Source organism: Ostrinia furnacalis, unplaced genomic scaffold, assembly GCF_004193835.3.
Source record: "Ostrinia furnacalis isolate ACB-3 unplaced genomic scaffold, ASM419383v2 OfSCF7606, whole genome shotgun sequence".
Taxonomy (NCBI): domain Eukaryota; kingdom Metazoa; phylum Arthropoda; class Insecta; order Lepidoptera; family Crambidae; genus Ostrinia; species Ostrinia furnacalis.
In genome coordinates this window covers 58,847-84,765 of record NW_021137845.1, presented here as the reverse complement: position 1 = coordinate 84,765, position 25,919 = coordinate 58,847, and the positions used below count along the sequence as shown (strand labels likewise).

Below are 25,919 nucleotides of genomic sequence, written 5' to 3'. Positions count from 1 at the left end.
TGGCGGCAAATTGGCTGCCGGATTATTCGACGCGAGTGTGCGAGAAAATATAATGAACGATCCGAATGAAATACAATAAAGTTATTGTGATAATTCGCGCAGATATGTAGAATTAATGGCCTAACGGAAAATGTAAGATAGGTGGAAATTATTTTCTGGGAAGATTTATCGTGATTCTGAGAGAGCTGGTAATATTTAATTGTCTATAGAGGCTATAAAGAATTTGATAATCTTATTGTTTTTGATAATCTATGGTCCATTGCATATTTTTATGAAGAACTAGCGGCCCGCTCCGGCTTTACACGGGTGCAATGGATTTTATCGGCTTTTCTCTTCTAATGCATGTTTTATACACATAAATCTTCCTCTTGAATCACTCTATCCGTTAAAAAAACCGCATCAAAATCCATTGCGTAGTTTTAATTAACTGCATACATAGGGACAGACAAGAAAGCGACTTTGTTTATTTGGTCAGATTTTTTAGTTCAAGGAGCAAGTTGAGGGCCTATCACACAGGGATTACCCTAGTTTAGACACCAGTCTCTCGCAAAGGTTCTGATATTGTAGTATCCATAATTCTTTGTTACCTTTGTAAAGAGAAAACAAACATTTATTTATTTATTTATTTATTTATATTAGGGAAACAAACAATTTTGATATACAGACAAATAATCACACAAAAAATAGGACAGAAATCAGCAAAGTTTCCACAGTTAAAATTAATACAGAGTGCAGACTCAAAATTAATTAAATAGTAATAAATTATACATTAATTTATTTATTTATTTATTTTTATTTGTTTAAATTTCTATGTAGTGATAGTAATTTGTGTAGCGACTAAATTCCATTGAAATAATAATTATTCTCCATTCCTTTGTCTTATCAAACTAATCAAAATTTTCTTACTGGAAATCTTATACCCATTTATTACAAATATGAACGACTTCCTTGATCAAAGCAAAAAAAAAGTGTCAATGTCAAAATGAGCACGTGTTCAATCCGCAGTCACGTGGCGCAAAATGGCCACTCGCAGGTGTCATTGTGACCCTTGCTACCTCAGGGCTTGTTAGGGCTTCGTTGGGGGACATCCACACCTGTTGGGATTAGGGCTGCCTAATTAAAGCTCGATCCTCGAGGTACCAATTAAATATTAATTGATTGGTACATATTTTATTGCGATCAGTACTAAATATTTATTCGTGGTGTGAATTGTAGGACTTTTTTACTTATGGGTGTTACTATATTATACTGTGTTACATATTTGAAAAAGAATGATTAGTATTCAGTGCATTAGAAAAACAATTAATTATTAACGACTTTATCTCTCTAGATTTTACTTCTTTAAATATTTTTTAAATACTAATTTTAATGGTAACTACTTTTTTCTGTAAAGTTAACTTTTATTGCCATCCCTATTTAAGGATGATTATTCCGTACTCAGTGGCCTGTTCATTTTAAATTGGAGTTTATAGCGATGCGCTTTTTCAAAAGGGAAAATGGCTAGCTTATAATCGCATTTATTCCCCTCTTTTGGTGTTGCAAATAATAAATATCTTAAAGAAAAATACTTACCACTTTTTGTCAATCAACCGCGTAGAGTTGAAATGGCATATAACTGAAAAGACTGTAATAAGATGTTACAGTGTTGATCTGGAGGTATACCTCGAAGCGCGCCAATTTTGAGGCGCACCTATTAAAGCGTACCTAAACTATTCCTCACAGCGCACCTAAACTATTGCTGTAATATTATAGATGCGAAAGTTTGGATGTCTGGATGTCTGGATGTCTGGACGTTTGTTACTCTTTCACGCAAAAACTACTTAACGGATTTTGATGAAACTTTACAGTATTATTATTTATAACCCAGAATAACATAATAAGCTATAATTTATGATGATCTGTAACAAACGAAATTACACGCGGGTGAAGCCGCGGGCAAAAGCTTGTGTTTAATAATTAAAGATTTTGAACTGAATTCTACTAAGGCTCGATTCGACCAAACTTTTATCCGAGAATAACTCCTTGTATAACTGGCACATTGACAGTTTCACTATGGGAAATATTATGTCAAAACTGACGATATATTCTGAGATTAATATTGACTCTTGTTTGGTCGAATCCACCATAAGATGATTAAAAAGTACCAGGGCCACATAGGTGCGTTTCAAGGAATACCTCTTTAGCTAGCTGGATGTGTCTCATATAAAATACATTGTGCATTAGTCCCATATATTTTGTATTGTAATACCCGGGTTAATTTAGCCGGGCGTCGTTATCACGGCAATTATAACTCACGCGCAAACGACACCGCCATTACCCGTCTAACCGGGTACGGTCAGCTTATGAAGGTTTTACACACACTGAATTAAAAATTTAATTTTAGATCAGTTAGAATGTGGTTGAACTCAGGTTTAACTAATCTAAGATAACTCGAGGAACCGCATGAGACCGCGGTAATAATTGAGTTCTATTGTGTCTAAATTCGCTGGTACTTGAAGGGCTAGAAGATGATTTATCTTAAACTGAAATTAAATACCTTACTGTATTAGTTACATTTTTGATACTAAACATTGACTCTGAAGATGTACAAAAGTTCAGTAAAATTACTTTTAAAAAAATTTGCATACTTGTCTACACACACACACGCTTGTGAATTTCAGTCTGTCTTAGAAATTCTTCATCGCCAGCCACCTAGAAAAATAAATAGTAGTTTTTAACCCGGTTAATTTTGAAAAGCGTCATCACACGCCATCACGCACCACAAAAACTGTCACAGTCCAAAATTCGCGGGGGCAAAGTTGCGTTGAAAAGCTAGTATATAATGTCAAAGCAACGCCATTGTGAATTTCCAGTGAAAGTTTCCTTGTGAAATTCCAGCACTAAATACAGTTTACGGCTATGTACCGGTAACCGGTATGTACGGGTTAAATTAACTCGGCGTTATCGCGACAATTATAACTCACGTGCAAATGACGCCGTCATTACGCTCTCCGGCTTAACGGGGTATCCGGGTACGGATAGCAAAAAAATATTATGTCCAAAATTATTGTGAGACTTCGAAAATAATAAAGATAAAGACATCTTTGCGTTAAGTTAACAAAAACTAAGGCTGGGTATCATACATCATACTTTAACTTTGTCAAACGTCAAAAATATGTCAAAATCTATACAAAATCCACCGGTTATCGTTATAGTTACGATCAAAGTTAGGTGGTGAAACTCAGCCTAAGTCTTTTAATAATGTAACACAAAAATGTTTAAAATGTTAAGAGAACAGTCTGTTGTGTTTCAGCAGTTGGAGGCAAAACTCTGTGATTGAGAATGGGTGAACCTCACATCCTCCTTAGATATCATCACTTTCGATAACGTGAGATGCAGATCAATAATTGCGGAAAGAAAAAACAAAAAAATGTTTCACTCTAAATGACATATTGACATTTTGCTTCATAATAAGTATGAGAAACCGGTACCGTCCAATCAGTTTTCTCGTAAGTTATTTAATTATCTCTGTACACACATTAAAATCAACTCATAAAACTCATTTAATTTTGCAAATAGGCTTTTAAAAAGCACTTTTACAGGTGTGCAGGCCTATTTCCATATGTCAGAAAATTATAAAAGCCCAAAAATATTAAACTGAACCATTTTTTTTGCCATCGGTACACCGGGTGGTGTCATAACAAGGCGTGCCGCCCCGCCCACCCGTTAAACAAAGCAGGCTATTATTATTAAATATTCGAGGCCGATTGCCGCCGTAATAGCAGCGGACAACGCCGTAATCGCGCCAGCTTAATTAGCCTAATTAATGTGTTTACGCGTTTTTGCTGACGGTACACAAATTAGATTGTTATTGGTGATCTGAAGCGTTATTTATTTATTAGCCCTGTATATCGTGCCGCAAATGGTTGAAGTAAATGGCGACATCTCCTATCGAAGGCCGAGAGATACTTTGGCTGGATAAGCCATCAATCATAAGAGTAAGAAATTAGGCTTAGGTACCTAACTGCCTTATTTATTATACTTGATAATAAGCGTCAATTGTAATAATGCCATACACAATTAAAATACGTTTCATTTTCCTTTTTTGACGACGCAATTATTTTTTAAATTAGTGTTACATATTGCATTGTACCTACGCGTACAGTAGACATCATAATAATATCTGACTAAGCATTCTTATTGAAAAAAGCAAGTATAACAAATACTACAAAGATGCAAGAATTTTTATGACTATTCCCATCTCTCGTTCCCATCGTTGCAAGTCCTGTGTAACCAGGATCTACAACTTGAGTGTTTCGCTTAACGTATTTTCCTCCGTAACATTAACTTTTAAGCGTACAATTAAGAAAATGAAAATAAATGCTACTGACAATAAAACAAACACCTCCCGTCTCATTAATACCCATTAGATAAATATCAAACCTACAATTGTTCCCCATGACTTAGTGGCAATTTAAAATAAACGACATGCCATAAAGACAGCGCTCTATTCCTCGGAGACCCAACGGGAGTCGAACCCCGCGCATATGGCCACTTCTGCCAAACGTAATGTGACGGGGTGCATTTGTTTGTAATGTGGGTGATTGTAGTTAATTGTGCCAGTATGACAAGTTGTGAATTTTATAAATCGTTGTTTATTAAATTAAAGGGTGAGATGCAACGGAAAAAGGTAAGGTCTATGGTACGTTTTTAAATGACAAGAGTACACGGACTTTTTACATAATAAAAACGAAAAAGGTGCCATTTCCCAGTTTTTCGAGCACTATAGGAAAAGGACACAATTTTCAGGGTTGGAAACTTGCGTGTAAACTTCTCTCAAGGAAACTTATAATAAAAACATCCTAGATACACGCGCGTTTAAGATGTTCGATGTTGTCGATATTTATTGGACTTAATGCTCTGGCAAAGTATTTCCTGTAATAAACAAAAGGCTGACAAATTAAGCCATGTATTCATTAGGCAACATTTGTTGATAAACTGTTTATGACTAGTGTGAAATAAGTTTACACAGGTTTCTGAAACTTGGCCGTCCATACTTGCTCTCCACTCATAGCGGGGAGCACGGCAACATGTATCATAAACAATGTTTCATCACCTATGTTTATGGACTGTTTACAGAGATGATGAAACATTGTTTATGAACAGTTTATAAACAGTGTTTATCAACAAATGTTGCCTAATGAATACATGGCTTTAATGTAACTGAGTTTTTCTGTCACTTCTTAACACCAGTCTATATGTTATCCAGAAGTGGTGGAAGGTAAAGCTATGTTGGTACTGAAAAGGCCCTAAATAAAAATGAATTGAATAATGAATTGAAAGTGTCAATCATTTAGTTTTAAACCCGATCAACGTTCTTTGTAATCTATTTGCTTAATGTTATTTTATCATTTAGTAGAATTTTTCAAATTATATTTTGTTACACAAACTGAATTTTATAATCCCATAGTTGCCACCTGTGTAATTGAACCGAATGAATAATGAAACGTCGGATTAACACAAGTCATTATTAATGATTGCTGTAATTAATGACGCCACTGCAAACAATATTGCACGGTCAATATAACGGTATTATTAGAGTAAATGGTTTCTGTATTATTTTCTAGCCCAATGATTTTAACTTAACCTTATTTAAAACTTTATTGCGCATTTTAATATTAGGCTGGGTTGCACCATCTCTTTAAAACTATAACAAACGTCTAAAGTCTGACATCCAAACCAAAAACACCGGTTATAGTTATAGTAAAGGTTAAAGTAAGATGATGCATCTAAAGCTAAGTTGCACCACCTAACCTAACTTTAACGGTAACTGTAACCGCTGTTTTTTGTACGAAGTTTGACAGATTTTTGACGTTTGTGAATGTTAAAGTAAGATGGTGCAACCGTGCAACCCAGCCTAAGCCTTAGTATGTAATTTAAGTAGATAGGGTGGTAATTAGCCTCAATAATAAGATTACACAAAGACTTCATAAGAAAATTTTTGAGAAAGGTGATAATAAATGATATTTACGCTACGAAGTCGTGCCGTAGCCTGTAGGGTTTTCTCGTAGCATTGTAGCACTCCGTAGCGTAGTAATTATATCGTAAGGCTGGGTTGCACCATCTTACTTTAATTGTAACAAACGTCAAATCTGTCAAATTTCCTAAAACCATCGGTAAAGGTTATAGTTACGGTAAAAGCAATTCAGCCTTAGTAGCAAACTATTTAATATGTAATTGCCAAGATTATTTCTATTCTCTCCTTTAAAACCACATGTTGTTTTTAATTTGTGAAACTATTGCGGTAAACGTATTCCTCTGGGACGCCAATCAGCACAAATTCAAACCCCGGCCTTCTAAGCCCGGCATAATGGAACACTAAGCCATAATACAATCAATTATCGTTATACCCTGAAGCAAATTATGGTGGAACTATAAAAAATAGCTGATAGGGGTGAGTGAGGACGCGTATCAAGGTTCCGTATCAATATATTTACACTTCGTAAAACTTTTATAAAAAATAATGGTTTAAGTTTAAAATTTATAAATATACAGGATGGAATATTATAATGCCAAATGAAAGTTTTTTTTGTATAACAAGGCAGGTATTTGCAGTTTAGGATGGTATACTGCCCTATTCACTGTCGCCATGAAAAGACCCGAATTATAGTCTTCGGGAAAGACAGCAGCAGGCAGCGAATTCCAGTCTCTAGCTGTTCGCATTATAAATAATAATACTGTAGACAGAATTTACTTAAAGAAAACATTCCTTAATTTTTTTAAATAAAATCTTTGAATTTCCGAAAATTCGCTTGCCACAACCGAGAATCGAAGCGACTAAACTCTATTAAAATTAACTTACAATAATCTAAAACAATGTGGAAATCACTAGGGGAGGCCTATGATCAGCAGTGGACGTCCTATGGCTGAAATGATGATGATGAATCTAAAACGAAAGGATCTCTATAAAATTGGCACATGGCTCACTACAGAGGGCGCCACGTTCGGACTTGTTTGCTTGCCTTAATACAATTCCGCTGTTGACCGATAGCCCCGGGCTGTGAGGACAAATAACGCATAAATGGGGACGATTGGCTTTTTTAATGGTGAATTAAAGGTTGACCTATAAGATTTATTTATATTTAGAAACTAGCGGCCGCCCGCACTTCGTACGCCTGAATCCCGTTTAGGAGTTGAATTTTGCAAAATCCCGTCTTAGTGAGCACCTTACGTTCTAAAAGGAACCCCCATGCAAAATTTGAGACTTCTAGCACTTATAATGTCTGAGATTTCATGATGAGAGAGTCAGTCAATCAGTGACCTTTCTCTTTTATAGATACAGAGATTAGAAAAGTGAGTTTAAAATCTAATTAAGTGGTATGTTAAAGATACAAATGTGTAAATAATTTCGCCATAAGTAATTCTATTGATCGATTTTTACAATATTATTTGTAGGTATACAAGTAAAATTAATTATTGATATTCCATCTCAACGATGCCTTAATTAAATTAATCAATTAATAAAATAGAAAGGGATAGGTACGGTATACATATATCTATGTAGTTAATTACTATCCTCAAAGCAGAATGTTCAAATATTTGGCATCCGGCAAAACATAATCAAAATTCCGCCCAGCCCTCCATTAAAGGAGGTAAATTAACAACAATGAAGTAAGGCAATATTCAGGAGTAGATTACCCTACAAATCAAAAGGGGACTACCTGCACTCACAAGGGCGATAATGCCGTGAACTTAACTCCGGTGTTCTCATACTTGGGCAAAGTTATCTGGTGTAGATGTGTACGTGAATTTGAACCTTATGTGATACCTATAAAGATTAAGATTGGAATTTTCGTGTGTAAAGGTTGGCTGGCTTGATGTAGCCGCCACTTCATTTGCGAAATGTTGGCAAGCCTAGCTTAAGTGTTGCTCGCTGTTAAATTAATGAGGCAATCTCAGTCGAGGGCCCCATACTTTACAAGGTGGTAATGTGTTGTGTAGCATACCTCTTTAAAGATTCAGTAGTAAATTAGATAATTTCAGCTGAAAGTAAATTTTCTAATCATAGTAATTTTGCCTGATTTATTTATGCTTTAATCTAAAAATAACATAATGTTATTTACATGTTTAATTTTAGACTTTAGGAACATCAAAAGACCTAAGATAGTTCCCTGTGGCATACCACACAGAAAAGTGGCGTGAATTAGTTAGACTGAATGTGTATTAGATTAAATGAGATAGGTAGCTAGAAACTTAGGCTATCTTAGTTTAGCTTAGCTTAAAAAGAAAAATAATAAATTACTGATACCTATGCGTAGATAGAGTACTAATTTGAAGTTTTAGAGGATTCGTAAAGCATTTACTATTTTATGACCAAGGATGGTCAGTTAAAAGTGAGTTTTAGTGGTGTTTGTATTAGTAATTGTTTTTAAATTGTATCAAATAAACTCGAGAATACTTAGACCAATCGAATTAATAAACGCTGTTGTCTTTATTCTGACTTTACTACAAAACGTAGTTCCTCAATTAATTGCTGTATAATGAATATTCTTAATCCAAATCCCCCAAAAACCAAGATGTACAGCTTCCACAATCCAACTACAACGTTGACTGATGCCCCAATCCCATGGAACAATGGCGAAATGAGCTAATCTATCCGATGGCGGTATTAATAGCTGCGGTGCACTGACAAACAGGCCGAACGAATGCGGAGACGTACTACTTATCAACCCTCTTTGGATGGCGACAGTCCCTGATTCCTTTCGCGGATAGAGTTTGAACTCAGTCGCCATGTGATCATGGAGTCTCTTTCTCATCAGGAACATGCTCATAACCGCCCGCCTAAATAGTGCCTTTTTAATTTAGAAAGAAAGAAAAAAATTAAAATTTCTTTTATTTGTGGGTTATCTATCTAATGATCAGTCGGTACCAAGCATGTTTATTTCCTCTAAACGGTTTTCTTCTGCCATGTTACGTCAGAAGATATGCTGTGATAATAAAGTTAACTAGCGGCCGCCCGCGACTTCGTAGTCTTCGTACGCGTAGATCCCGTTTTACTTCCTTATAGGCCCGATTCGACCAAACTTTTATCCTAGAATAACTCCTGGTATAGCTGGCACATTGACAGTTTCAGTATGGGAAATATGTCAAAACTGACGATTACTCTTGTTTGGTCGAATCCACCCTTAGGGGTTGAATTTTGCAAAATTCCGTCTTAGTGAGCACCTACGTTCTAAAAGGAAACTCCATGCAAAATTTGAGACACCTAGCACTTGTAGTTTCTGAGATTGATTGAGTCAGTGACCTTTCGCTTTTATAGATATACTCGTAGATTATCTACCTGTTTAAAAAAAAATAACAATCTTATTTGAAAAAACGGTTAATTAATCCCAGATAGCGACCGCACTTGCCATGTCAAAGCGCAATCCTCCCCAATTTCCATGTACACAATAGAAACCGTATTCGTTATCTTTGGGCGCGCCTTAATCAACCCCTGGCGATCATTACTCAGGGCCTAATTACCGCGTTTGTAGGTCGCAAACTACCCCTTTATCCCCCTACCCCCGGGGGTTGAATAGTGGACGACGATTTCAAGATGTCTTTCCTAGTTTGCTCCACAATTGGGTGTGGATTTCGAGTATTGAAGATTGTTCTAGTTTGCAGAGTGCAATGGATTGTTGTTTCACGAATAGAAGGGAACTGAACATTGGAAATCTAAAATCTGGTTTTGGCACATTTTACTCATAATATTTGTAACAAAGGCAATAAAGCTTCTTATTATTGAATCATTCCGAAAAGATTGTGGTGATCTGCAACTCTAGAAGTTCGGCGAATATACATTGCGATTTATACCATGCGCTATGTATTCGTGAATTTGTAGGTTTAGGTTATTTTCTTTTTCGAGGTACTTTACGCGATAAGCCCATACATTTTGTCATCTAATATAGATTTTATCAAAGTACGAATCCTAGCCCGGTTGGTAACTAAGCTAATACGAAATTTGTTTTAAAATATCTCATCTTCAAATTTTTCTCATTTTACAAAAAAAAAACAACTTCATAGGTAGGTCATTACTTTTTCAAGTAGCCTAACACTTGCCCCAAAGCCGCCGAGCTAAGTCTACGCAATCCGTTTACAACAGGCTAAACCTAGTCCTGGATTCCCTTTATCGGCCTCGCGACAAGGTACTAGTCTAGTCAATGTTTCCCAAACTTCTTTTGTCTACGGCAAGGCTGGTGCGGGCCAGAGGGCCACGCTGTGGCCCGCGAAAGAATTAAAAGTGGCCCGCGCAAGTATGGTTTGATCTTAATTGAGTTTTTATTGCGCTTGAGTAAATACATTTGTAAGTGGCCCGTCGTTAACGACTGAATCCACCGTTTGGCCCTCAAACTTGGAGTGCAAGTGTGGTTTTGTTCCCCAGTCGACGAAGCACATAATGTCGTGCCCTGCGTGCCCAAATAACTGCACGCAGGAAAATTTAATGAAGGCTACTGACAATGCCACTCTTGTGGCGGAGTTTTGGGCTGACGCTGTGTAGATTTGTTGTCGACACGACCCAGAAGAAGACCGTTTGGCCCGACTCTTCAAAAGGTTGAGCAGCCTTGATATACGGTAACCTAACTTTTCATAGAGTTAACACGACTCACCTGTCAATGAGGGCTTTCAGTTGGCACCACTGGCGAGTGACAGACTTACCTACTCTACAGTAGTGCCGCCATCATGGTGAGTGCAAATGCGATAGTCCTCCTAACGCTTCAGTGCTCACTATAGGCATGGCATACTAATGCCATGTCAACTCCTAACGCTTAATTTAGTCAGCGCCTGAGGTATGAGAGCGGATTCAAAATGTTAGCGAGTGACACAGGACCTTTCTATAGAACGATGACCCTTATTGACACACTTATGAGTTGTCAATTAAATCCAACCAGAACTACAAAAACAATCTGTCTCATCCATTTTCTTTGAAGATGGTAGAGTTAATTTAGTTAGTTTTAGATATTCTTTGATGTTGCTACAACCCATTGGTTGTCACAACTGAAGTCATAATTCATATTAATACTCTGCTATGTCATATGGCAAGTTTTGCAGACGGTTATTGTAAAATCCAGTATTTTCTATAACTTTTTTTGTTTACATGCCGCCCCCAGGTTGAGAAACTCTGCTCCAAGTTACTCCGTCTCACCGAGGGTGCTTCCCTGCTCAAACACAACTTGTAAAGTGATTGAGTCCTTCGATACCACACGATCCCTTCACACACAACACCAAATACACCCCAATTTCAGTTTTATTACGTGTGCACTAAAGTCGTGTGGAGTTTCGACACTCATTTCTGCAGCTATTTGCTGTTGGGAGCTTTACAAAAACCGCGTTACGAACGATAAAGTTCTTTAGCTCGACGATTGTGATCTCTATTATGAAGGTTTAAAGTTGAAAATGGGTTTATTAGGAGGTTTAATATCAGTGATTTGTTCGAATACCCATCGGACTGCAGCATTCAAATTGGAGGTTGAATGTTGTTTGCGCGCCTTTTTGAGTGGACACGCGAGATTTTTCTTGTTATTTGAACGACCGTCTGATAGTTTGCGCTTAAATTAATGGAATCGAATCGAATCGTTCGATTTAACGCGTATTTGGAAAATGTAGCGCCTGACATTTCATAAGAACTGCAATTTTCCAAAGATGGAAAATCCTGGGTTTCTAGCAGTACAAACAAACAGTAACTAAAGCAAATTGGGTAGGTATTGATAATGTCGAAACTAAGAAATTAACTGCATCTGATAGACCTTTTTAATCTCAAATCTAACCTTAAAGCCACCACCACCAAAACAATGCATCAATTTATAGCTAACATCGCCGATTCTTCACCTTTTTCCATTTCGGGAAATCCGCCCCCGTAAGCCGTCTACGTTCGGAGCCGGTAATAATTGATGACTGCATTAGACTACACGTGTCGCGATCGAAGGCATTCGTTTTGTGCCGCACTGGGGAATGTTTCTGAACTGAATCTTGGATTGGGAGAACGCAGTAAATTTCGGTAAGGAAAACATGGAAAGGTGAATTGCGATTGTAACTAAGCTTTAGCTTTAAGAGAAGTAGTGAGGTTTCATTGTCATTAGATTCCTGCTATTGTAGAGCTCATAATATGACTTAGGACTGATTTTTCAATCGTCAGATATCTTTTAACTGCAGAATAAACTTGTCATTTTGACATATTTCCCATACTGAAACTATCAATATGCCAAACTCATACGTTAGCTCATACCTACATTCATAAGTTTTATAAACTGAACGTCGCATCGCATCGTCGCAGTTTTATAAATTTCTTGTAGATGTCTTTTTCAGTTTAATTTTTAGGGGTGATCTCCTTTAACCGATTGAGTCCCAGACGGCATTAATTAATGTCATAACAATTGATTATCTATTGTACTAGATTCGCGGAGCTTGAAGGATTAATAATGACTGTCCATTGTCTTCACTTTCACTCATAGTCGTCGTCGTCGTTTCAGCCGAAAGACGTCCACTGCTGGACAAAGGCCTCCCCCAAGGATTTCCACAAAGACCGGTCCTGCGCCGCTTGCATCCAGGTACTTCCCGCGACCTTCACCAGATCATCGGCATCACTCATAGTTGTTCACTCAAAGTTAAGTATTTATTGACTGAGTAGTATCTGTATATCCAATAAGTAACTGTACTTTTAAGTAGAAAATTCGCTTTAAACTAAAACTTACCAAAACAATAAACAAAATGAGATCACACCTACATGATTTACTATTCCCGAAGCATAGTCAAAGAGCTTAATCCAAACAGGGTGAAAGCCTCTTATCTGAGCACTTTGTAATTTCGTCTAATCCGATACAAGTTTTAACGCCCGTCCCCGCGCCCGCGGCTACGAAAAAAGGGTCCGGTAAGTCTCGAAAAACTGTACGTTTTCACACGGTCACATCCTTTAGGCCAAGGGACAAGGTGCTGGATACTAATACTGNGTTCATAATAAAATTGGCGGAGTTATCGCGTAACAAACATAGAAAAAAAACATACGGGTCGAATTGAGAACCTCCTCCTTTTTTGAAGTCGGTTGAAAATAGAACTACTTTAGAGTTTGAAGTCCTTTAACATATTCTGCTCTGCTATTTATTTCTGACCTACAACATAATTATGATAAAACGCGCATCGTTAGCGCGTCCTTTATTGAGCATAATAATATCAGCCAATTATTTAACAAAAATATTGTAGGCAAACTTAGCTTGTTGTTACGGCCATAAAAATACCCTTAGGCATTAATTAGTCCGATAACTTACATAACGTTTTATTGAAGCAATAAATATTAAATAAGTAAAGTAATACAAAGTCGACAAATAAGTTATTTCTAGTAATTTTCCGAACACGCCTATTATTATCTCAAATGAATTGATTTACAGAAAAGCTTATCAGTTAGCCCTTAGACTAAATGAATTAAGAATGAAAATTCTTCTGTATCCATCTCCCTCGCACTCCACTCTGCCAAAAAGAGAGCACATGCAACATAATTGAAATCATTTTACGCCGGACCTTCCTGTGTCATACCCTTTTAAATGATTTAGAAAGGATTTGAGACCTTCATAATGGCGTTTTAAACGCGCCTCCCAAATTAAAAGCTTTAGAATATTAAAATGGCGACAATAGCCTCCGGGCTCCGACTCAAGTATTTTACATGGACAATAAGTGCTTTTATTTCTGTTAATTACTGTATTATTTGTACCAAATTAAATATTTAAAGTGTGTTAATGAAGAAATCGTTTCAACTGCTAGAAAAAAGGCGTTCAAGATAAAGTGTCTCTCAAAACTTTCTTCACAGTTAGAGGAAGGGAGTGCATTTAATAAAAACACCAAGTATTTCAATTTAATTAAAAAGCAAACTTTAATTGGACACAAAACAATATTTCTTTCCTCGTAAATAAATCCCTGCAAACTGTATACCTACAAATTGTACAGACGTTGCAATTAAACAAGTTCCGAACTTGAACGAGACAGCTGCCAACTCCGAAGTACAACAATGTTATTTTTCCTATAAACCGCCACCGCAATCTACAAAAGAAGCAAGATGGAACTTGGAGCGCAGCCTGACTCCGATACAAAGGGGAGCGAGCTCGTTACCATTCATAATTCACGGAGGAAACTCCTCGTACGTTTTCCCATTAGAAATTTTATAAGGTTTTTATTGCGTCGCCGCCATTGCGGCACCTCGTTCCCGCGTAAAGTTGCGCTGCGGTGTTTGACAGCTCGCGAGCGCGGGAAACGGACGATTTTTTTTAAAGAAAAAGTAGAGTAGCGCTGTAAAAAGGTTGCAACTTGCAGTGCGGTGTTAAAAGCTTTTCGGCTTAGCTTTCGAACATGAAAATGGACGTATTTAATCTACTATTAATATAATGGCAGACTTGGTTTAAAATTGTACATTTCCTACGCTTAATTGTACAATCCTAGTCGTCTTCATACTTATTAAGTATTTTGCGATAGCAAACCTACGTATGCCCGTTTATTTTATTTAGTTATAGAAACCCATATCTAATTTCTAAACCAGAGGATTTTGTCTCATGTCAATTAAATTTGCCAAACAAGCGAGCCTAAAAGTTGGGTACTTTACAGCGCAATTTTGGGGAAACAAATTTAGCTGAAAATGAAAACGGCAAGTCCTTTGCGGCCAGAAAGTTAATTTGTGCTTTACAAAGCGGCGGCGAAGATTGCGCTGCGTACAGAGACGACTTAATAACACATTTATTTATTTTGATAAGCAGAAAATGTAGGTTTATTACGATTATTTTGTTAAACTAGTTACTGTAAGATTCATATGCTTGTATGATAAATTAAAAACACAGCTTATTAAAAAAACTGACTTATATTTATAAAAAATATAAATCTTAAGAGATTAAAACGATATCCGTACATATAAAATTTGAGGGTTGCCCACGATTTACCAAGAATCCCATTATCAGACCCTGATTTCGTAATAATGAGACCACCATCGAACAAAAAAAATGTAAACCGGTTCATAATTTATGGAGTTTTGCGGTACCTAACATAGGTACATACAAAAAAAAAACATACAGTCTACATGAAAACCTCTTTTTAAGTAGGTTAAAAATAAATTAGAGACTTTTTAAAAACAATTACCTACCTACAGATAGTGTGTTAAGACACTAGTTGATTTTCGCCTTAATAAAATCCAAATGGCTTCTTTTTTCAGTTCTCCTTAAAGAAATAAACACGGAAAGGTGTTGCCTTCTACAAAAACGTTCCCTTATTCTTTGACCCAACACAGCGTGACAGTCGAGTCTTGATTACATTAAATTTTGGCGGAATCATTCTCCCAGAACTTCGCCAACTTAGATGGGACTTTGTATCGAACGTTGTTAACAACTTCTAATGAATTAGGTACGTGGGCACGATAGAGCTACACCTCGGCAGAATAGAGGTTCAGTCTAATTACTGATAGAATAAAAGTACTCTAGCTTTTTGCTCGCAGATTCGTCGTTTTTTAACGTTTTACAACTTAAATAAAAATTAAATACCTTGTATCTGCAACCATAATTTGTGACATGCTGACAAGCATAGTATGGGACGTCCCATGAAGCGGACAAAGACCTTATAAAGATTGCAGGAAGCCGGTAAATGTATTTAGGCCCAGCCAATCAGGAAATAACTGCGTATGTTCAATGGATATCCTGTGGTAAATGACTGTAATGCACTGAACCGTAGATGCAGCCGCTGAAATGGTGATGACTCCCGAAGCATATTATCAATATTTAAAGAGTTAGAAATCATTGGGGTTCAATCATCCCGAACAATCTAGGTACATCACATCTAAAGCACACCGGTGGAAAGCGCTGGATGCAGGCCGCTGCCAACCGGCCAATCTGGAAATCATCGAGGGAAGCTTATATTCAGCAGTGGACGTGGCTTAAAAGACAATGAAAGTACATCCAGCGCTTAAATAATTCCTTAACAGATCAAAAAATCCAATCGCAGTATAAGCACGGCAATCAAACGCGATAATTATTCGTAATATCACGTCGGCCGCAGGTGTCAGCCCGCGCTTGACGACCCCTATTAATTAACGCGCTGTGTAAACCGAGCTTTATCGGGCGCGGCCGCGGCGTAAAGCGGTGTACACATTCGATTTTTAAATTACATAAACTACGTTCTCATTTCTGATTCGATCACGCAGGGAAACTCCGAGCATAGCCCGCTCCATCGCCCGGTGACTTTGAGTGACCACGTCTCAAATCCATTACGAGTACCACACTGGCAGGAAAACCAAAGTAACCGACTGGACTATTTGTGGCGAACCTATCAAGGTGTAGAGTTAGAAGCTTGGCTCTACATGAATTCTGAATGCTAATAAAAAATGCGAAGCATAGTGAACATGTTTGTAATGCTACGAAAAAATGTGCTTCTGATGCTACGATCATTGTCGTAGCGATGTTGCTACGATTACAACTACGATCTACGAAATACCTTATAAGTACCTATAAAAATTACTACTACGTAGATTTCATCTTTGATAATACTAAACTAAACTTAAAATAATATTATTACTGAGAAAGAATGACTTTTAGTAACATTTCTAAGATCAACCATGCAACTTGCAAATGACATAATAAACAGCCTTCGTGAGCTGAAGTCAAAAAGCACTTTTGGCCTCTATAGTTTCCAATAATACCTTATTCATAAGGTGATTGGTAGTTATGACTTCCCTGAAACAGTGTGTTTATCCCTTTACCGTTGATCGGCAGCACCCAATTAGGGCGCGCCAGTCCGACGCGCGCCAAAAATTACGCGGCTTAACGGTTCCCGCGTAATTTTGACAAATGACCGTTCCGATACACGCCCGAGCGCCCGCTGATCGATTACTCTATTAAAACGATTCGGTAACTCGCAGCGGATTTGGTTGGCTATTTGGGAGATAGTTTGAATATTTAAGCTGTTAGAATTTATTTACAGGTTTTTTTATGTTATGTTGTTTAATTTCCCGTTCATCAGAGGAAGGCAGATAAGTAGTTACTGGTAGGTCGGTAATTGAAGTTAAGTGGCCAGCCTAAGTTTTGTAAATTGTTCGCATGTCATATTTTTTTAAATTGTCTTAACACCACTGTATAAATAAATGATTTCAGCCTGAAGTATGCGAGTAGCTAAAAACATCTTTATAATCCCGAAGAAAAGGTTGAGTATCGTTTTAACACCTAATACCAAAATGGTTATATTATGAACCTCGCCTAAACTCGCTTACCAACTCTCCAACCCTTAATTTGCTGTCTCAAAAATTTATCTCAAAGCGCTCCGGGGACTCGGCGGCCATAATACGTGGCACCAATATGCCATTCATCAGGCAGGCGTCGCTAAACACCGGCGCCCGCGGGAGATAACCGCAGTAAACCGACAACAATGCCAGCCTCGCACTCAATAAAAGATGATAACGCATGAAATATGAACTGACGACACCCTTCTGCCGAAAGACACCACCAAACCTCCAATTTGCACCGTAAACTGGAAAATATAGAGCTTAAAATCCGGTGCAGCAAAGATAAAGTTAAGATGTTTCGACATAACAAAGGCTTAGGCATAATAAACGCAAGCCAACGAAAACAAACCACTGAACGTAGCGCATACAGCCAAAATTCCCAACGAAAACAGGACAGCGTTAGAACGTTTCGGAACGCGGCGTCGGCGGCGCGAAACAAAAGCGCGCGAACCACCGCCATTGGCGTAGGAGGTGGGCGGACTCCGGATAATATGGCGGAAATATTGCTAGGAGGTATTCAAGGTGCCGGGCGGGGTGGCACCCCCGAGGTTAATTACACCGACCGATAAGGCAGCGGCTCGCTAATTACGTACTTATGGCGGACTGAAATTAAGTTATCGTCGGCGGGAGAACGACGCTCGCTTTGTTTGCGCTCCGTTTTACGGATAATATGTATTCTGCGGTGCTCGAGAGTAATGGAACAAAATTGGCGGCTATTCAGCTTTATCTCTTACGTCTGGAGATAATGGAATCATTGTTCAAACACCGAGCGCTCGGGAGTCCTTTTTAATCGTTTAACTTAATTTTTGCGTTGTTTTATATTCAAATTCTTAGCGAATAAGGAGTGGAAAATGCGTCCATGATTTTCTTTTCACGAAAAACGTTGAGTATTTAGAATCTGAATCTCACAAAGAATATTTAAGTAGGTATTTAATAAGGCTCTGTGCTCTTTTTAAACTTTCAGAAATTAAATATTAGGTTGGAAACGTACGTGAATCTTATAACGACGATGAAGCATGTTAATATTTATAGGAAAATAAATATTGAGGCTTAATCAGACATACTCTCTGATATGTTGCTTAATCTTCGAATAGTTCAATTCAGAGATTCATGAATGCTGGGATAAAAGCTATCAAATGATCAGTCATAATAACGTTACAAATAAAAACAATGAAACTTGAATAACTGTAATTCCAAACTCCTGGCTAAGTTAGCTACCTACTTATAACCAACGTTACACACAAAAAATATACAACACGCGAAAACAACATAGCTGGCAGCTGAGCTCCCAAATAAAACTCGATAAAATAAAAAGATGCCGGCGACAAAACGTAGATACTTACACCCGCACAAACTTTGTACGGAATCAGATTTTTTACGCCTTTGCCTTATATCCTTAAAAATAAGATCCAATATGGCGGCGGGAAAATTTTCCCGCGCGAAAAACTGGAGCGCACCGCCTATACATATTTACCACAAAGCGGCTCAGCGAAAGATCGCGGGATCCGTTCCCCAGTTTTATTTTCCCAAGCTCTAAATGGAGTCGGTGGAGCATTTAAATAAGCTTCGCCTGAAGTATGGTAATGTTGGTAATACGCGGCAAGAAACCGCGCGAGCTCGCGTTTCCGACGGCCATTTTGAATTCTTGAAATTCACGCGAGCAGGATCTGCTAATAAAGTTTTGTTTATTTGGTTATGAAATAGGTTTGGTTATTCTCATAAGTAAGTATTAGAGATGTAAAGCAAATACCACTGGCTTGACTACATTTAATTATTACACTACGGCATGTAGAGAGCACTTAGATAAGTGTAACCTAGCCAACACTGTACATTTTCGTCTCCAATATAGCCAGACATTTCGGTCCACGCCACGGTACAAAATGCATCGTCATTAAGAAACGAAATCATGCTTCCAAAACTGAAATTCCGAGTAATGTTTAATGAAATAGCTCTCAAACCATTACAAATGCAATTAATCAAACAAGCAAAACGAAGTAAAGAGTATCGGCATCGGCCACATGTTCGCTGATCAAAGGGCGGTTTTTTGTCACATAATTAGTTACAAATTATGGCGCAAAAAATGCCCCACTTTAGCGGCGTCAGCGCCACGGATGGTCTCGCGGAACCGCTGAAAAATGTAACGGTGTAGACTTACGAAATGCGAGTAAGAACATTAATTATAACACTTTTTACAGCCACTAAGTAAAGCTTGTGTATTTATTAAACCTACTTGTTTATCTTTTCCTAATAGTGACTGAATGAAAATACTTTTCTCTTTCAGGTTTCAGGGATATTGAACTACCTCGTCTTACAAGGCTAATGATTCAAGGCAAGATTATTGGGACCTGCTCTTCTAAATAGCAGTAGGTACCAGATTAATTTATTTGTCACCATCTTTCTACTTAAATTTCTAAAGTACGGCCAACGAGAAGCGATACAAAAGGTCGATTCGACTTTCGAATTGATAAATTATTTTCTTCTTGTTCTAGATATTCTGTCTCTTCAATCATCTTGTGTATTTGTCGTAATGTCTCGTTCTCCCGCCAAAATTATGTCAAACCCTTAGGCTGGGTTGCACCATCTTACTTTAACTTTCACAAACGTCAAAAATCTGTCAAATTCCATACAAAAAGCACCGGTTAACGTCATAGTTACCGTTAAAGATAGGTGGTGCAACCCACCCCTACTATTCCAAATGACAATGACATTGGGTTTGTTTACATTTGGTATCGCTTCTCGTTGGCCGTACTTTATCTTGTAATCGAATTTTAAGCATTTCCGAGTCTTTTTGCTAACAACAGACAACAGACGCGCAATGCAACAAATTACCTAACAACGTGCTTACTCAAAGATCAGTCGTCTTAATAGCAAAACTCACAAAACTAATAGCAGCAATCACAACCCAATCCCAGAATTTAGCCGCGACGAATCTCAAACAGAATCGTCGATCTATCTGTAATCCGATCTATCAATCATGCTCCCTCTAATCTTTCCTCGTCCTACGTTACGTTCCGTTTCACACGAGGCGCGGGCGTCGCTAGTGGCCCGTGCGAAGACCGTCCCTCCCACTCGTATCTAATTAGCTTCCGTTTGCTGTAAATTTGACATATACTGCGCCGTCAACGCGCTAGCTTTGATCACGGGCTAAGTGAAACGGAACGCAGCATGTGAATGAGCGGCGAACTGAACGGTTCCTGAACGCAGCACTTAATGTCAAATGTGGCGGGAACGCTGTTCCGTTGGCTTTGAAACAGATTGGAACGATAATTACATCCCATTTATAGAGCCCATTAGGATTTAGGTGTTTGTAGCTCAATCATCCATGGGAGGGAAGGAATCTGTAGCATATTACAAAAGTCTGTAGCACAGAAAAACAAGACAGGAAGAACACATCATAAACTCAGGCGTATCTACCTACATTATGTCTCAGACATCGTCTGTAGTTTCAGTCTGACTGAATGTTGAATTCAAAAATATTTTATCGCTTTCAATAAAAGCCTTATGATTCTCCTAGTTGTGGCAACTGTCTCGGAAATCTAGAAAATTAGTTGGACGCCGTGATTTTAATACAATGCTTGAATAGGTTTATTCCAAAAACAAATTCCAAGACCCTTGCAGACTAGGTAATTACTTATATTTTCGTTTCAGAATACAATACCTGGCCATAAGTAACCTGATAATATCCGCTCCTAAATTATTATCTGGAGAAGACCTAAAAAGGCGAAGGTCAAAGGAAAATGTCTACCTTTTTTGCAACAAGTCGAATATTTATTAAGGCCCATCAACAAATGCCTGCCTAGGTGCGAAAGCACTTAATCAGTGCTCCGACGACCTACCGGCTCGGTGGGCAGGACCTAATCGCTCTATCATATCAATCAGTCGGCCAGAACAATCAATTAGAGACGATCCCCTTTCAATTACCAGCCGTGTCTGATCGTAATTGCCTTGCCGCTCCACCCTGGGGCGGGGTGCGTCCTTATTAGATGTGGGATAGAGGCTATCCGTGAAAGCGATTTGATAGCGATTTTCTGAAAAGATTTTTTAAAAGCGACTGTTCAGGTGGGGATTCTTGGATGGCTCAAACTTGGAGTGCAGGTGTGGGTTTGTTCCCCAGTCGACGAAGCACATGATGTCGCGTCGTGCCCTGCGTGCCCAAACAACTGCAAGCAGGAAGATTTAATGAAGGTTACTGACAAAGTGACAACGCCATTCTTGTGGCGGAGTTTTGGGCCGACGCTGTGTAGGTTTGTTGACTTGTCGACAAGAAGAAGAAAAAGCGACTGTTGCACCGTGAGCCAACCTCATCATCCATCATAAAAGCTTCTGTCTCTTTTATTGAACTTGAGAACGCCTTGGATGCTCACACAGATGAGATATAAATCAATGACTTGTTTTTATTCAGGCTGGGTTGCACCATTTAGAACTTTAACAAACGTTAAAACACCTGTAGGAAGGGTTAAATTTGTAAGTTATAGTTACGGTTAAAATTAAGGTTTTGCTACTCAAAGTTAAATAATTGGCTTGAACAAGAATTGTAAATTACAAACGATGAAAGCATCCCACTTTCCATCCAAACACGTAAATGGTTTCCATCACAATTTCGACACCTGAGTCGTTGACAGCTCTGATGGATAGCCACACCATTGTCACTGGACATGGCTGTCAGACCACCTCCTACCTACAACCCTATCTACCCAGATTTAGCGTCCAAAATCGGTTAGCCACAATATCGTCAGGTTCGTTATACCTTCGCCCTAGCGAGGGGGGCAGTCATTATATTCAGATTATAGTACGGGGATCTCCTATACTGTATTGTTTCGTACGGTGCTATGTTATAGATATGTCTTCACTTCACACAGGCTTGAAGATGGAAATGTATCCTCATGTATCATAAATAATTCTTCCTTCGGGAGAATTTCTTATCAGTATTTAATTATGAGAATACTTTTCTACCGAGAGCTCTGCCAAGTGAAGGCTATTATTATACCTAAATGAACAAGTAACTTTAAAATATGTGTAGCTTATCATACTATGCACAATTGTGTCTACAATTTATTGCTTCTTTAAATGAATTGCAGATTGTTTCTGATTATTAATCTAGCTAAGCTTAACTGCCAATTTAATAATGAAGATTTATGATTATTTGTTCAACTTTTTAATTAACTTTCATAGACGATCGATTGTTGAAGTTTCTTCTCACGAATATAATCTTACATAAAAACTTTTTGCACACAAAAAAAAACAAACAAACAAAACACCGCGACATCAATCATTCAATGTCGCTGTCATCAGTTATTTTAAAATTTTTGTGCAAGTGGCGTAAATGGGTCGGAGGGAATGAGACCATGAATGCTACTGCCGCCGCAGGGGCAGGAGTGCTGTTCGTATTGTTGCTCCTCCTCATCAGATGGAAATGGAAGTCGCCCAAGGTAGAGAATGTTTACATTTGCGGACTATGGCCTCTGGTCTCTCTAGTACCTTCACTTTGAGGGAAGTACTGACCCCTCTGCTACCGTTACCATCTAAGGAAGACCAAGGGCACCTGTAAATATCTAAAAAGCACCTTAGTGACACAAAACAGAACTATGGCCCGCCATACCATGATCAGCTTGAAGCAGTATCGACAGTTCCAAGTTGCGACTGGATAGCAAACTACACATATACGTGGAACCGCTCGAGCAGCTGATTGCTTCGAGCAGTTGAGCCAGTACGGTGGAAATTTCAATTGACTATGAGCAAAAACGGTCCATGTATATTTGGCTTACTACTCAAGCTGTCCTGTAAGACGGGCCTATCTATAAGCTCTTTTACAGTTCGAAGTGAGGGTACTAGAGATTCTGGAGTCCTTAAGGCCTTTTGTTCTGGTATGCGGATGCGGGTTACCTCGTCGTATGACTTTTGCAGAGAAGGCCGCATCCGCATGACTGCGGGGCAGGACGGCGGCAAGATTAGACGACCACGGAGAGAGAAGCGACATGTATCCACGAAAAGAAAACCGATTGCATAATGTATACGACGGGATAACAGCTGCCACACACAAGGTCACATGTAACTGCCACTGAATACGGTCATGTCAAGCCTTACGCAAACACGAGACAGAAATGCCAAGCTACTTGGCTTAGTGGAAACCTAAAGCTGGTGACAGTAGTGGTAGAGAAAAAAACTAACACCAAAAAAGCAGCCGATGCGCTATGAGCTGCAACTTTTGACTTCAAAATTCCTAACTTATCTGTGGTGCCACCTGTCACCTAATGTGCGGCAGTGCTAAAAGTATTTATTTTTAAGAAAGTAGATTAATAGAGCGTGGATTTTAAAACATTTGCGTCTTCTACCATAGAAGGTGTGTTAGGCCCGCCATACACGGACAGCTCGAGCAGTTAGTCAGTGATCAACATACCTACACGGACCACTCTTGTAGTCAAGAGTCAACAGCTTGAAGCTGCCAGTGATAACTGCTCGAGCAGTTGGTTCAACAGTTTGAGCGGTGGGCAATTTCAAATGAGTAGCACCATGGATTTTGAAGAGGAAGCACTGACGACAGCTCGAGCAGTCAGTGTATGGCTGGCGACTGCTTGACCGCACGATGAAAATTCACCGTGCTGTCGACCGCCCGAATCAGTTGCGTCCATAGAACTCTGCAGTTCACTGTGCAGTCGCAGCTTGAAGCTGTCGACCCTGACTGCTTCAAGCGGTCCGTGTATTGCCGGCCTTAGAAGTAGAAATATTTTAAAATCTCATGATAACTTTGTTTTCCCAAGAAATGAATTTTTTTAAACTTAAATGTTAGAAGAATTTTACCGTTTTTTGATGATAAAGATGAGTTAGGCCTCTGTAGATAGGTTGAAACCTCGATAGGTACTGTTAAATCGGTTCCTTCTTCCCCAGGAGGTGGAATGCCCGCCGTGCACGCCGGTCCAGCTGGTGCACCGGCTGTGTCCTCACAACAACGTCGTTCAGAGCTACGAGGTGGAGCAAAAGGACAGCCTGGACGAACACTTGGACGTGCTCACTAGAAAACTGGCTGAGAAGGTATTTGATACGATTTGAGTAACTTTTTCAAGAGTCTTGTTGGATGATATTGAAACTGTAAAGTGTAACCAAACTTGAACAGAAGAATAGATTGCAAAGGTAGCACTTTATGACAATACATTTTTATTACCTTCATAAAATCGTGATTTATCTTTTTGTTTTTGGTGAAACGTGGATATAAATTCTGTTCAGGCAACGAATTAACGCAGAAGAACTCATGTCCTCATTTAGAAAGGTACATGTTTTATAACTTCAACAAACGGGACTACTCCCACCACTCTCCCACAACAAGTGGTTTTAAAGTTTGTTCCAGGGAAAAGTTGGTAGCTTCAAAAGTAAATAAAGAGTTCCCACTCTCCCTTTCAGGAAGGCCGTCTCCGCCTCTCCAAGTCCAAAATCCGCGAGACCCAGCACGAAATCGACAACCTCCACGCCATAGACCACGACGTGCGGACCCAGTACCGGGACATCATGGAGTCTCTTCGCAAGGACCTATTGGGCAACGAGAAGGAGTGCAAGAAGTTGCAAGAGCAAATCGAATGGGTGTCGCGTCGCCGCGCGGAGTTGAGAGACGAGGTACACTGCGGCTGTCTTATTAATGTGACCTAAAGATCTGTGATTTGTATTGTAAGTAGTTGTTTTGAAGATGACTGGTCAAAATACACCTTATTTTCTTTTTAATGCGTAGAGAGATAGAGATGACTCTTACCGAGTCCCCAAAAATAGATTATGGAAATTGGCGCATAGAGATTGATGCCCTTTACCAATCTTCAAGGCTATTATGCTCAATAATCTTAGCAGACTTGCTACTTTGGATATCAGAAATTGACGATACAGTAGCTTTTAATAAGAAGCTATGACCGGAGAATCGCTAGATACAGAGTTGGTAGTCGACAAGTCGCTTAATTATTGCTATTGTCAAAAGTAACAAGTCTGCTATATTATTGTGTCCTTTCTTACTATCTAGACTATCTAGGCAGCCCTTTTGCTTTTAGAAACACCTAGACTTCACATCTCGTGACCTGCTTTGTTGTGTTTCCCTTCACAGCATCGTCCAAAACTTTCATAGAAATAGAGATTCAAGACCTTTTTACATTAGGTTCGTCGGGGTCAGAGACTGTATGGGGAGGCGGCGGCGGAATTGGCCAGCAATCTGGCCGAGCTGCAGCGGGGTCGGTCCACCGAGCATAAGGTGACCGAGAAGCCTCAAAGGCAACACTCGCTCACGTCCCTAAGGCACCGAAAGGAACCTCAGCTCCCCAGGGCCTCGCCCGTCGGCTCCATAGTCATCAAATCGCCGCCTTCCTCTCCGCCCGAAGTGGTCGCGTCCCAAATGAACCCGCCGATGCAGAAATAACCTCCTATCACATCATAGTGCTCTGGTACCTTCGTTGAAATTGCTGTGTATTTATTGACTTATTTTAATTTGTTGTTTTTATCGTTTTGTATTTTTATTGTTATAATATTCTTTATTATTGTTTGAAAATAAGAAATGTGGTTGATAATCATGTTTTATTTTTATTTTTTAGACCAATTAGGCCAATCAATCATTGCTGTTCCAGTGTTGCAACCTCAAGATAAGCCAACAAAGGCACTGTAACATTAATGCCCCTAGCATCGCACACGGGACAAACCA

General features: G+C 38.8%; 1 protein-coding gene across 1 annotated transcript; it reads left to right on the top strand.

Annotated features, from left to right (window-relative positions):
- The first annotated feature begins 22,531 nt into the window (after positions 1-22,531).
- On the top strand, positions 22,532-25,640 carry LOC114365674 (uncharacterized). The gene is made up of 4 exons (XM_028322295.1): positions 22,532-22,683; positions 24,140-24,283; positions 24,650-24,859; positions 25,383-25,640. The coding sequence occupies exons 1-4, from the start codon at positions 22,600-22,602 to the stop codon at positions 25,638-25,640; spliced, it is 696 nt and encodes a 231-aa protein (XP_028178096.1). The 5' UTR covers positions 22,532-22,599.
- Positions 25,641-25,919: the final 279 nt, after the last annotated feature.